Here is a 13,824-nt window from a genome sequence, read left to right as displayed (position 1 = left end):
GTTCCGTGGATGAAAAATTATGGTTGGCTCGACACATCCTGACAAAACCTTCAGCATGCTGGCAGAGGGAGCATATGGAAAACAAGACTATGAGTTTCCATGAAGAAGTGCTGTGAGCTTTTTGAGTGATAGGGAGGGATGACCAGTGGGAGAACTGGGACAAATAAGAAGTTTCTATGGTGTGATTCACATAAATTTGACTTCTGAATACAGATATGGTTTTCTCAGAAATTCTGTACAGGAGGTTGAAGTGAAACCTGGCTGATCGATACATATGGCCCAAGGGCAATATCTGTTTCTTTCAATATCCTTGGATGTATCTGGTCTTTCTTGCCCTAAACTTTGTTGGACCAAGAGCCTGGGGGACAGGGTTTAGAAGTGCTAAACTGGCTTTGCTAGACTGAGTCATCGTTCCCCACTTATGTCAACTTACTTCAGCTATTCTTTCAATTTGGGGCCTTGTAAAGATGATTCTGAGTCTTTTTAAGTCCTGACAGGGCAGAGTACTGCAAATGCCATTTTTCTTGAGTAACTAATACATATGGCTAGAAATATTAAACAATTAAAGAACTTTCTGGAAACATGGTGAGGGTTCTTCAACCACACATCAGTAACCATAAGGCAAGGTGGTCCCGGCTATGAAGACAGTGGGTCTCAAACTGTAGGGTGTATCAGCATTGCTTGCAGGGCCTGTGAACACACAGATTGCTGGGCCCGCTCCCAGAGTCCCTTAGTCTGGATGTCTGTTGTGGGGCCTCAGAATCTGCGTTTCTAACAACTTCCCAGGTGAGGCTGATGCTGCTGGGTTCAGGGGTCACATTTTGAGAATCCCCGGTGGAGGAAAATAGCAGCCCCAACTGCAACTCTGAGGAGAGAGGCCACTTTGGGTTTGGAGGGAGGGGGGGAAGGTGTAAGGTGGCAGCAATGATGTCATAACTGGGATTCGAACCTGTGTTCTTTATGGCGTCACCTGTCACCTCCCGGGACAGTGTGGGGAAGGGGAAGAAAGATCAAGAGGGGTTTTTTGGAAAAGATTTTCCTAATTGTTAGTGAGGAGAAAAAGACTGAAGATATATATGCTAGTTTCCACCAGTAAGGTAATGGAATGCGATTAAACGTAGCTTTTCATACTTTCTTAAAACCTGTGTCAGCATTTCATAACAGACCTTAAGATGAACAGACAGATATATGCAAGTTTTATCTTTATTTGGACAGATGACTAAAAAAGCCATCCCGTTAAAGTAATAACCACAGTTGCCAACAAAATCCCAGATGAGAGCGTGTCTGTGAGGTGAAAAGCCAATCCCGGTTGGATGATCCAGCGGGGGCTGAGGGTATGATCCGGGGTGGAGTGTGAGGGGAATGGCTGTGAGCAGAACGAGGGCCCCACACACTCTTCAATTTTCCCCTTTCCCACCATCCTTGCCTTCGTCTCTTTATTATCATCAAATAATACTTACCGGGTTTACTCACACGTGTGGCTCTGTCTTCTTCCACTCTGTTCAAATTTTCTTCCTCACTTCCCTTTCTCTTTGTGGCTTGTTCTCAATCTACTGATCCTTTCCCTCCGGCTGCCAACTGTGAACGTCATCCCCACCCACTACATCGAGGGTTTGCTTTTTCAGACACAGCATCCAACTGGCGATGCAGCGTGCCTTGACATAGCTTTTCTCATTCACAGCCTGGAATCACACTTACTGGGCGGAAGAAATTTATCATACAGTGAGGCATACCTCAACTGTGCCACAAGAATATTAAGTAGTAACCAAAAGGAATTTACAGATGCCTGTACAGTGAAATAGGAAGAGAAGGGAAGAGGGAGGGAGGGAGAGGCTGACCTTCCTTCTCAGTGTCCACATACATGTTTGCAACCTTCCTTTGGAGATCAAAATGCTAATGTTCTGTGGAGGCTGCTAACAGACCTATATTAAGATCTGACCAAGGGAATCCTAAATAGTTCAGCCTTTTGTGAAGAGCCTTTCTACTCCACTTACCTCATCAAGACATCTCTCATACTGTTCCCTTTGATTTTCATTTTCCAAAGCCAATGCTGAATTCTCTGCCTGCAGTGAGATACAAAAATAATACAAATAAATCAATGAAATGTTGTGTTAGGTGACAGCTTATTCAATACAGTTACTAAATATACCTCCTCGGGATCCAAAATAATCTTTGAGAAGAATCTTTGACAAGTTTGCTCTAAGTACTATTATAAATAACTCAGGGATGACTTGTGTCCTATCAACTTGTTCACAAAAGTACATTACCATCTCAAGAAATGCAAAAACTTGATATTCTGAACAGGTAGCAAATAAAATCATGGCCTGATATGAGAGCGTTCTGTAAAAAGATTACAATGTTTATTTCATTCTATGAAAATGTCAATGTAAGAAATGCCTTAATCCACTTCATTAAGACCTGTCACAGTTTCACAACCCAATATTTGTTTAGGCCATAGAAAAGAATCTCAGGTATATTCATGAAAGCATAATTCCAAATGCAAACCAAACACGTGGCTTTCCTTGTTAAGCAATGGCTTTTGAACATAAGAATATAATGAGAAATTTAAGAATTTTACTATATTTGAGTCCCTCCCCCTCCCCCTCCCTTTTAAAAATTACTGCCTCTCTGCTCCCCAGAACCATGTGGGTGTCTGAATGTTAAATAGGTTACTATAGGATACTAGGTTGAATATGTTACAAGTGGAATAAAAACGGGAAAACGTCACGCTCATCAGCATATTAGGTTTTAGAAGGAACATGAAATGGTGACATGGGCACTGCCCTCCACATCTGGTGACCTGGGTCCCCTTCAGCTACTACTGGCTCTAGTCTGAATCCTGAACTGTCCAAGTTAACCCTTCCCAAGGCTGCAACATTGACCACACACCCTGCTCCCCCAAACAAGCTCCCCCAAGCAAACTGGCTTCTACCTACCCTTCACTACCTACCCCTTCACCACAACCTGTCTTGACATTTAGAAGCGGGGGTATAGAGTTCTAAATCCGTTTTTTCCCTCAAAACAACGATGGTGATTTCTAGGTGTTAGAAAGAAAGATCAACATTTTCCCCTTATAGTTTCCTCCTACCTGTTTTTTTAACTTTCTATTTGAAATAATTTCAAACTTGCAGATAATTTGAAAGTGGAAAGAACTCCCTCATACCTTCTCCTCAGAGCCACCAGCTATTAACATTTTGCCACATTTGATAGATCATCATCTCTTTCTTTCATTGTTTTTCCCTGAAACTTGAGAGGGAACTGCAGGCATGATGTGCTTTATCCCTAAATACTTTTGTGTATGTTTCCATTTTCTTACACAACCAAAGTACAGTTGTCAAATTCACGAAATATTAATTCATACGATACAACAATCTTATCTTCAGTACCTATTTCAACTCATCCATTGTTCCAATAATGTCATTATAGCAATTTTTTTTTTCCAGTCCTAAAACCTATCCAGGGTCAGGCATTGAATCTATTTGTCACCCATATTGGATCTCTTAATCTGGAACAATCCTTTGGTCTTTCATGTCATTAATTTCTTTTTCTTTTTTTCTTTCCTCCCTCCCTCCTTCCCTTCCTTCTTTCCTTCCTTCCTTCTTTCCTTCTTTCCTTTCTTCCTTCCTTCCTTCCTTCCTTCCTTCCTTCCTTCCTTCCTTCCTTTTTTCTTTCTTGGAAGAACACAGGTCAATTATTTTGTAGAATGTCCCTTAATTTGGGTCTGTTTCAAGTTTCCTCTTGCACACTTGTCAGGAATAGCACAAAAGTGGTGTGTGTGTGTGTGTGTGTGTGTGTGTGTGTGTGTGTGTGATGCTGGGTCCTTCTCAGTGCACATAATTCTATCATATCCATATACCTGTTATTGGACATGTTAACTTTGATCATGTGGTTAAGGTGGGGTCTGCCAAATGTATTTCAAAATCACTTGCCTTTTGTAGTTAATAAATAAATCATGCAGAGATGTTTTTAGACTATGAAAATGTACTATTTCTCATCAAACTTTTATCAATTTATCTTAGCAACCATTGAATCTTGCCTGAATCAATGATTATTATGTTTGCACATGTTGATTTCTCACTCCATTATTCTACTTACACTTATGAGTTTGCATTCTTTTCTAAGAAAGTGCTTTTCCTATTTATTATTTACCTATATGAATACATGGGCTCTTATATTATTGAAAGGGTTCTAAGTCATTACTGAATTTATTTTGATGCCCAAATTGTTCCAACTTTGGAAAGGTGAACCCTTGTAACCTGTGCCTTTTGACATGTTTCCATCATTTTTCTTGATGTTTATTCATTTAGTTGGAGAAAGAGAGAGAGCACAAAGCTGGGGAGGGGCAGAGACAGAGGGAGAGAAGACTCTCAAACAGGCTCTGTCAGCCTAGAGCCACACACAGGGCTTGATCCCACGAACCATGAGATCATGACTGAACCGAAGTCAAAAGTCAGATGCTTAACCGACTGAGCCCCCATATTTCCATAACTTTGAGAAAAGACTCTTTTTAGGCACAAGAAAATGTTTCAAGCCCACTTTGCTTTTTCTCTGCCCCATTCCTGAAATCAGCTATTTCTCTAAGGAATCATGTTTGCTTTTTGTTGGGGAATGATATTTGGAAACTATGATCTGAGTGTTAATGTGTTCCCATTGCTACTGAGAGGTCATTTCTTCCAGTCCCTTTCAGTAAAAGGGTTTCTCTCTTCTTCTCTTCACTACACCTACACACACACACACACACACACACACACACACACACACACACTCCATCCCTTACAGAATTCTTCCTTGCCTTCTCCTTTTCTTATTTGGGTCTTCCTTTTCTGCAGGGAGAACACAGGCATTCACTATTATTACATGTATTCATTTATTCAACACTACTGCGCATACAAAATTGTTACACTATGAAAAACAGTAGTAAGAAGAGTTCACAATTTGTTTTTTCTTTAGAATGCAGGTATACATAGTAACAATATTGTGTTCAAAAGTTACTAGATTGGTAACTGTCCCCCTTTCATAATGGTTATGCTATTCATTCCTTCCTGCAGTTCAGTCCATTTGTTTCTGATGGTAGTAACATTTAATTTCTCTTCTTGTGCATTTCACCTCCATTTTTGAATATAGAAAGTGTTAATATGATTCCCAGTGTCAAAACTATACTAAAAGATATACTCAGCAAGGGGTCACTTCCTCTCCCACCCCTTGTCCTCCACGGCCCTCCACCTCTTACAGGTTCATTTATAGTGTTCTCTACTCCCTTCTGTGTCTTCCTTTATTGTTACTATCAAGTTACAATGATGTCCCTTGGCCCTCTGCAATTACATATGCCACAATTCCTACCAATCCTCTTGTCACATTCTTTCTGCTTAAATCAGCATGTTTCACATTCACGTCCCATTCTTCGACCCTGCACCTATCCTTGTTTTAGCTTCTTTAATACATGATGATTGGAGGAGGTGGTCATATATTTTTCTTCATTTCTTTAGCATCTTAGAATTTTCCCTCTTCCTTTTTCTATCAGAACCAGATCTTCAAATGGCACCTCTTCCTTTTTCCTTGCTTCCCTCTCTCCAGAAATGTTGCTTTTCTGAGACAGTTACCTCAGGTCCCCCGCACTTTCAAGCCCTGCCCTACAGCCAGCACTGGGCACTTCCCGTCTCCATGGCCAGTACTGGGAATGTTTTCCCCACACCCTCTGCTCCCACCCTCGCCTGGGACACACAGGCTTGTAGCCTTTGTTCTGTGGATATTTCATTTTTATCTTTCTACTTAACAGTGATTTGGAGTTCTAATGTTCTATTTTCCAGTAACTCAGAAGACATGGATCATATGTGGTTTTCTTTGTGCCTCTGATGACTGCAATGTTTTCTTTGACAGATATATTAAAAGCTCCAGCTTTAGACCAGTTTGTTAGTTTAATCAACAATGAAATTCAGGTCGAGTGATCAAATGACAACGGGGCACAAAAGTTGAGGGAAATTGCTGGGAGAAGCCTTTTTGGATGTGGTCTTGCTAGTGTTAGATCATCTCACCCTATTCCTGGTTTGAGTCCCAGGATTCAAACCCCTGTTTCTTCTTCAGGTACCAGTACTAATACTCGACTTTGACTTCTTTCCTACATTCTTGTCATGGGTAGACATCTGCCACACCGTCCAGTGATTCCACCTCCTGCTGATTATCTGCTTATTCAATATTGGTTATTCCTAGGCTGTTTCTTCTCTTCGTTTCCACCCCCCCCCCCCCCCCCACCTCCCAACACTCAACTGAAAGCTGTTTCCTTTTGATCGCTGCTATTTCCTTCAGGGACTGCTGTGGCCTGTCACACTGAACTTCATTCATACCTGCAGCTGGTGTTACCTCCCAGGTCCTCCCTCAGTCGAGGTGGGAGGACCGGTTCTAGGTTCTAGCCCCAGTGTGGCAGTCTATATGGCAATACTCATCATGAAACCTTTAGCGAGCCATTTAATGTTGCTGGGTTTACAGTTCTTTAGGTAATAAATGAAGGGAACAGCCTAGCCAATCTACAAAGCGACTTCCAGTTCAAATATTTGAATACTGTGAATCACAGGGGAACTGCCAGAATTCCAATTCTATAAAGTTGCTGCTTTCTTTGGAGAAATTGAGCTTGTGTGGGGTCTGCTGGTTTCAGTAAGGCAACTGCACAAAGGATAATGGGAATAGATAAAGGAGAGAATGGCAATGCCAGTTTACGTTGTTTTCACTTTAAACGTCTTGGAAAAACTGTGTAAGGAAGTAAAGCTGAAAATGGGAATTTATATGGGATGTCTCTATCTCACTCCTACCCACAATATCATGTTGCAATAACACTACAATCGATCCATTCAGATAATTACCATCATTACACCACTTACATTACTTGCCTCACGTTTACTGCTCTGACAATCTATTACAGGCAAGCAAATTAAATACCTAAAGGGTTCTGGGGAAGACAAAGTCGTCACATTTATGGTTAATGCGTTCTGTTACAGAGACCAATTTAATTGATGTAATCCTACATATCCCAGGGGACAATAGAGATATTAACAATTATGCCAGTGAAGTTCAAATAATCTTGAACCTGTGATCTTCTTTAATGCATTTGCACTTATTAGAAATTCAGGATTTACCTGCTACCAAGATGAGGCAACAGGGGAAAAAAAACAAAAGAAACAAACAAACAAAACAAACCTAATTAAATGTGATTTAAAGAAACAGTGGATAATTTTATGGCAGGGATGGGAAAGGACAGGGAGAGAGGAAAAGAGAAGTAGGTGTTACTACTGAGACTTACAGAAATGACAACACGGGTCTTTTTTAACTTTAAGAAATTATGTTATTAACTCAGTATACTCAGAGGATGTAACTAGAGCATGCATGCTAACTAAATGTACTGGGTCTTGGTATTCAGTTTTGCCTTCTATAACAACCAAAACCTTTTGCCAGACTTACTTCCTGATTTAGAGCTCCGTGTGGTTTCCTCACAACCCCCAGGTGCTGGGATCTAAGTTCCTGATTTCATCTCTAAAGTTCTCACACATTTTTATAAAACTGAATAGCTTTCTAGAGTAAATCTATATCGTTTGGGTTTACTGTGGAGGATGGGTATAAATTAATATATACTTAAAAGGAACGATGTTTTTCAAAGGTCTTGCTCAGTGAATAAATGTTAGCCAAAACTTACAAATGACTGAACAGACCGATGCTTCTAGATTGCTGCTGTACATTAATTCTCTAAATGCTTATTATATTTGAAATCTCTCTATACCATAAATAGCTTAATACATCTTTGATGACTGAATATCTGTGTTCCCCCAAACTCCATATGGTGAAATTGTAATGCCTGATGTGATGCTACTAGGAGATGGGGGGGTGGTCTTTGGGAGTGATTAGGACATGAAGGTTGAATCCTCCAAAATGGGATTAGATTTATATAAAAGAGGCTCCAGAGACCTTGCTAGCTCCCTTCCACCATGTGAGGACACAGCAGGAAGGCGCTGGCTGTAAACCAGGAAGCAGACCCTCAACAGATCTTGACCATGCCAGAGGCGTGATACTGGACCTCCTGGCCTCCAGAACCGTGAGAAATAAATTTCTGTTGTTTATACACCACCCAGCCATGGTATTTTGTTACAGTGGCCTGAATGGAATAACACAACATCCTCTTCCATAGCCAAAGGTAGGATATTTCTGCACAAGAAAGTTCCCTCTGCATTAAGTGACAATTCCACTGTAAGCTTTTTACCTTGCATAGCCTTCCCACTCACCTATCCAACATCCATCTATCTGTGTTTGCTGCTTGAGAGCATGTGGCAGCTCTCAAGGCAGGCCAGCCTCCTGGGTCTCTTGTGAGGACCCAGATCTTGTTTCCTGGGCTGCACGCCTTTGCTTCTGCTGCATTAGCCTGGAGTCTGCCCCACCTCCCTAGTGGCCCTTCTAAATCCCACTCAATATTTTGTGGTCTGATTCAAACATGAACCTCAAAAGCTAAAATGGGGGTGTATATTAAATTTTAAAAAGCAATTTCAGATGTACAAAACTATTTGGAAACCATTACAAAGAATCCTCCTACCTTTCACTCCCAATGCCTCAAAAGGTTACCTTTTTGCCACACTTACGTTATTACTTGTTTATAATCAGAGATCACTAAAAGAATTTTTTTCAAAGTAAGATGCAGACATGATATCCCTTTACCCCTTAATACTGTGAAGAGTATTTTACAAAAAATGCATTTTCTTACATAGCTGCTGTATAGTTATTAAATTCAAGAATTAACTTCCATATAAAATCCTAGTCCACTCTACAGACCTTGTTCACATTTCACCAATTATCCCCCTAATGTCCTTATTGAGTCCGGGATCAACTCCAGGTTCCCTGCACTTAATTATCATTTCTTTGTAGTCTCCTGTAATGTGGAATAGTTCCTTTGTCTTTCGTGACTTTGACATTTTTCAAGAATACAGGCCAGCTATTTTGTAGAGTATCCATCAATTTGTTTCATGCTTCCTCATGGTTACATATAAATATTTTTGGCAAAACTATCACAGCGATGATATCGTGTCCTTCTTGGTACATGACATGAAGAGATATGTGGTGCAGATTTATCTCATGACTAGCCTGCTAACTTTCATCACTCAATTAGGTTGGTATCCACCAGATGTGACCATGAAAAAGGTATTTCTCTTTATAATCAGTAACTATCTTGTGGGAAGTTACTTCAAAAATATATAACTACCCAAAGTCTTTGAGATTATGCAAATATCTAAATAGCCACACATTGTTCATATATTTTAGCATCCGTTGATAATTTTTTGCCTAAAACAATTATTACAGTGATGGTTACCAAATAGCAATTTTTAAATCCCAATATTACTCCTATGTTCATTAGTTTGACCTCTATTATAAGGAGGGGGTCATACATTTTAACAATTAATTATAATGCCTTCAATTGGGATTAATAGTTTTATGAATATTGATAATATTCTCTCAAGCCAAACTGTAAGCCCTTTGGGACCGGGATGATGCCTTATATGCCTCTTTTCAAAAGAGTAAGATTTAAAATTTTACTATAGTTCTGGGTGGAGCTAAAACTCACTTTGATATTTATATGTACTTAATACCAGTGAGTTTGCACAAGCAGTATGTCAGGCACTTTTACCTATGTGCTCTCTGTGGTGATCACAGACATACATACAGATATATCCTGATGTATCTTTTTGATAATAACTTATTCACAAGTGGGAAGTTAAACAAATGACAAACAATTTTTACTCTTTACATATGTCAATTTATTATTATGCTATCTATTGTTTCCAAACAACAACAAACAGTATACATCATCTGACACATTTTGACAACTGGCAGAATATTTAAAGTTTCTACTTCTCTATACTAAGCAGTATGAGAAATTGGGTTTTTGTTCCTAAAGTGTTAATTTCACTCATCACTAGTATTACCATAGCGGTAGATTAAAAATGACTGAAAATGCTTTATGATGTATGTCCTATACTCTGGACTGGCCTTATTGACTTGCCTGGCTAATAGAATGTAGCTGAAGTGCCATTATGGGGACTTCCAAGGCTAGACCATGAGTGTTTTGGCTTCTACTTTGGCCTCTCAGAACACTAGCTCTTGGAGTCTTGAGCTACCACGTAAGAAAGCTGGTATGTTCACGTGGTATCAGGCCAGGGCCACACGGAGAGGCCCTGGAGGATGAGATGCCCTGTGGAGAGATACAGGCCAGGGAGCACTGAGAAGCCAGATATGGGAGCAAGGAAGCGATTTTGGAAATGGATCTTCTAATTCTAGGTTGGAAATGAATCCAGCTGTGTCCTTTTCAAATTCAGGACCCACACAGTTGTGGGAAAAAATAAAACAGTCATTTTAGGCCTCAAAGGTTACACAGCAATAGATAAGTGGAATGGACATATTTAGGAGATGAGCGAGAACATCAATTTTTCCCTGCATACATCCAGTTACTGATCTCTCACTGTTCTCCAAGAAATATTCTATGGAGGCTACAAAGATATACAAAATAGGGGCTACCTCAAAGAAGGAAATAGCCTCATAGAGGAAACAAATTAATTTCTCGCATTGAAAGCTATCATACAATAAGATTAGAGGGAAAAATAATCGGCTAATTTTACCTGAGGTAGGAAGAGGGAACTTGACCTTTGAATGAGCCTACTCAATAGGCATTCAAACCAACAGCAAAAGTCCTCATTGGAATGAATAAAAGAAGTATTACAATTTTGAACAAAATACCAAGCAAATGACATCTGGCTTGTATTAGGAATTGGAAATTATCCCACCATGATAGAATCCTGGGTGTAGATGCTGCCAAATTATTATGAAAGTGAGTAATGTCAGGCACCAGTAAATATCCACTGCAGAGAATATCTTGGGTTCAAGAGTGATGAACAAGAACAAACTGATGGCGTGCAAATGAAAGCAGTAGAAATGCAGCAGGGATACTGTGGTCTGGAGGAAAGAAGGTGGAAAGAGGAAGGAAAAAAGAAAAAGAAGAGAAGTCCAATCCACAGAACTTAAAAAGGATGCATCCCTGTGTCTACCTCTGCTGCAAAAGGTGGTCTTTTTCAGAATGTGTCTTCCCATCTGACCGAAAATCTTTCAGTTCAGCAAAGGTACACAGGTCAGAATAAGGGTAAGAAGGCTATTTGGGAAAGTGTGTTCCTTTACAACTCCCACCCTGAATTGGGGTCCTGTGGTGCTCTAGTTAAATAACTTACTTGCTAACTACAGTGCCATCCAACTCTGGTCTCTGGGCCAAGGAACCTCACATCCAGCCTTTTGAACAAAACAAGGCATGCCCCAAAAATCCAGAATTACACCATAGTCTGTTCTATTTTGAACTAGAAACACTAGGAGAATAAATCACCACAGGAAGGGCTAAGTCTGCCATTAAGCATGCCATCCAAGTATGCACATTTTGATTTAGTAGAGGGGTGGAAAGCCTGAGTACAAAGGACGACACCAAGAACTGGATTGGATATTGAATCTCCTTCCTTTTATCACCATCAAATGAACCTGATGTGGTCTGTATCATTCACCTTATCGTAGCCCGTCACTGTAGTGACTGTGCTAGAGATAGGTGGCTAAGGGGTGTTTCCCACTGACTGTATTTAAGAGCAATAGTCTCTTATACCCAGGTGGGGTCTAGGGCTCCTATACATTTTGGAGGAAAATTCTGTCATCCTAAAAAATTCAGGAAATAGTTATGAGCTGTGCCCATCCACAACAGGAATGAACATGGACACTTGTGTATCCAAACATGAAGACATATTACCGAAATGTCCTTGCTCTTGCACTCTAAAGACCTTAGGGATAGTCGCTAAGTCCAGGCCTAAAACAAGGCAATGGGCACATAAATTGAAATAAAATGTTATCCCTCTTTCAAGGAGTTCAGGATCCCATGCAATGAGAATGTGTTATGTAGGACCTGTCTGCAGGTTCATTTTTGAAGAATTAAATAGAAAACATTTCACAGTGAAACTTCTGTGTACTTCCAGAATTTAAATCCTTAGGTGGGGCTCTAAACCAGTGGTTTGCAAACTTGGGTTTGCATTAGGGTGACTTGGTGTGTTTGTTAGGTCAGCTTGTCGGGCACCAACAGTGTTTGGATTCAGCCCATCCAGGGAAGGACCCATGAATTTGCATCTCCAAGTTCCTAGGTGATGCTGATGCTTACTGGTCTAGGAACTGTATTTTGAGAACCAGTGTCTCAGTAGGATCAGTTTCAGAATGAAGGCAGTGATTACTTTGCACCACCCCCAGCTGTCGCCAACTTTGAATGGCTCAGGAGTTTCTTACTGCTTTTCTGGATTTGGAGGTGGCCGCCACGTGTGTCTTCTCCACCAGAAGCCCTCAAAAATCTCTTGAGTGGAACAGGTGCCTGCTCTCTGCTTCCACAATGTATCATCTGTGTGCCTCTAGGAGAGCACCTACTGTAAAGATTCTCACTTCATGTAGATGAAAACATACAAGTTTGTGCTTTGCTTTCTCTTATTCATTTTATGAGTCCGCCTCTCTCCTCTTACCTCAGTGATTCTCACTGGGGAGAAACAGTCCCTTAGAGGATATATTGATGTGTGTCTCTGTTTCTGTGCGTGCATGGGAGCAAGTGCGCACGCGCGTGTGTGCGTGTATGTGTGTGTGTGTGTGTGAATAGGAAAAAATGTGTGTCACTTGGACAAATATTTGATATTGTACTATATCTGAAAAATAATAAAAGGTAATGCTTTCACAGTAGAAACAGTAAAGAAAGCTCCATAATTTTCTTGCCTACAGGGGACATTCAGGAAAGAAATCCATGTATGGAGTTGGGAGGCGGTAGGAGTGGTAAGAAGGGTATATCATCCTAGGAGCAAAGTCTGAGCAAATGTCCTCTCATTAGGGAGGACACAGTGTGCTTTTTTAATTTCCTTTTTATTCTTATTTTTTATAATGGAAAGAAGCCTGGCCTTTGAAGTCAAGTAAGTGTTTATTTGGATCCTGGTGCTGCTTCTTGCCTGCCATGACCGCAGGCAAGTCACTTGGGCTCTGAGCCTGTCTTTCCTTGGTAAACGAGAGGAAAAGGAATACCCATCACTCCTTTGATGTTGAATGGCATGATGAATGTAAGGTACATCTAACACAGCGCCTGGCCCCTTATAGGATTCGATCAATGTCCGTTTCCTTCTGTCCTTTGTAGAACAACTCTCGTCTGAATCTGGGCAGCTCACAGTCTTCAGCAGGGGGAGAGGCATCAGCCAGGGGGTCTTTGTGGACTGGGGAGATTCCAGCCAAGAGCAGTGTAACATGGGCCCTCACACCTGGGTCTTTTAAACAGCCTTGCACATAGGTCAGCTTCTGGCACTGGCTCCCTTCATCTGAAGCCTTCTCTTCTCCTTTCCCTCCCTCTCTTACTCCTCATTCCCACTTGCCAGAGCCCATTTATCTACCACCCTCCCCTGCAGAAAATTCGCTATCACAGAGATACTCCCAACTTCCTTCACATTAAGATTCACAGCTGATAAATAAAGCACTAAGAGGATTTGAATTTTAAGAGAGGATTAAGGAGTGAATCTTTAATTGTAGCAATGGCTGAATTAGAAAGCGGGAAAGCAGGCAGGTTTGCAGGGGTGTAGGTTGGTCTGGGATAAGCCATCGCATTTCACCTTAAAGCCATGTCACAAGTGATCACCTACTGGGCTCTCTTGTAAGGCCTAGAAGGACTTGATCATGAGAATCTCTACTATGTTATAGGGCAGTTGAAATGAACCATGTCCCACTTGGTTCTTCCCAAACTGAACATATGAAATAGTCATC

General features: G+C 40.8%; 1 protein-coding gene across 7 annotated transcripts in view; it reads right to left on the bottom strand.

The window, feature by feature from the left end:
• NCKAP5 (NCK associated protein 5) overlaps positions 1-13,824 on the bottom strand; it is a 959,339-nt gene that overhangs the window by 204,705 nt on the left and 740,810 nt on the right. For all 7 annotated transcript variants that reach the window (XM_019454167.2, XM_019454177.2, XM_019454159.2 and 4 more), the window contains one exon: positions 1,995-2,063. In XM_019454167.2, the coding sequence (XP_019309712.2) occupies positions 1,995-2,063 (69 nt within the window). The remainder of the gene's footprint in view (positions 1-1,994; positions 2,064-13,824) is intronic.

The sequence above is a fragment of the Panthera pardus genome, unplaced genomic scaffold (genome assembly GCF_024362965.1).
Source record: "Panthera pardus isolate Hobbes unplaced genomic scaffold, ASM2436296v1 HiC_scaffold_10, whole genome shotgun sequence".
NCBI lineage: Eukaryota > Metazoa > Chordata > Mammalia > Carnivora > Felidae > Panthera > Panthera pardus.
The sequence above is the reverse complement of the archived record's forward strand: the minus strand, read 5'-3'. Positions and strand labels throughout refer to the sequence as shown.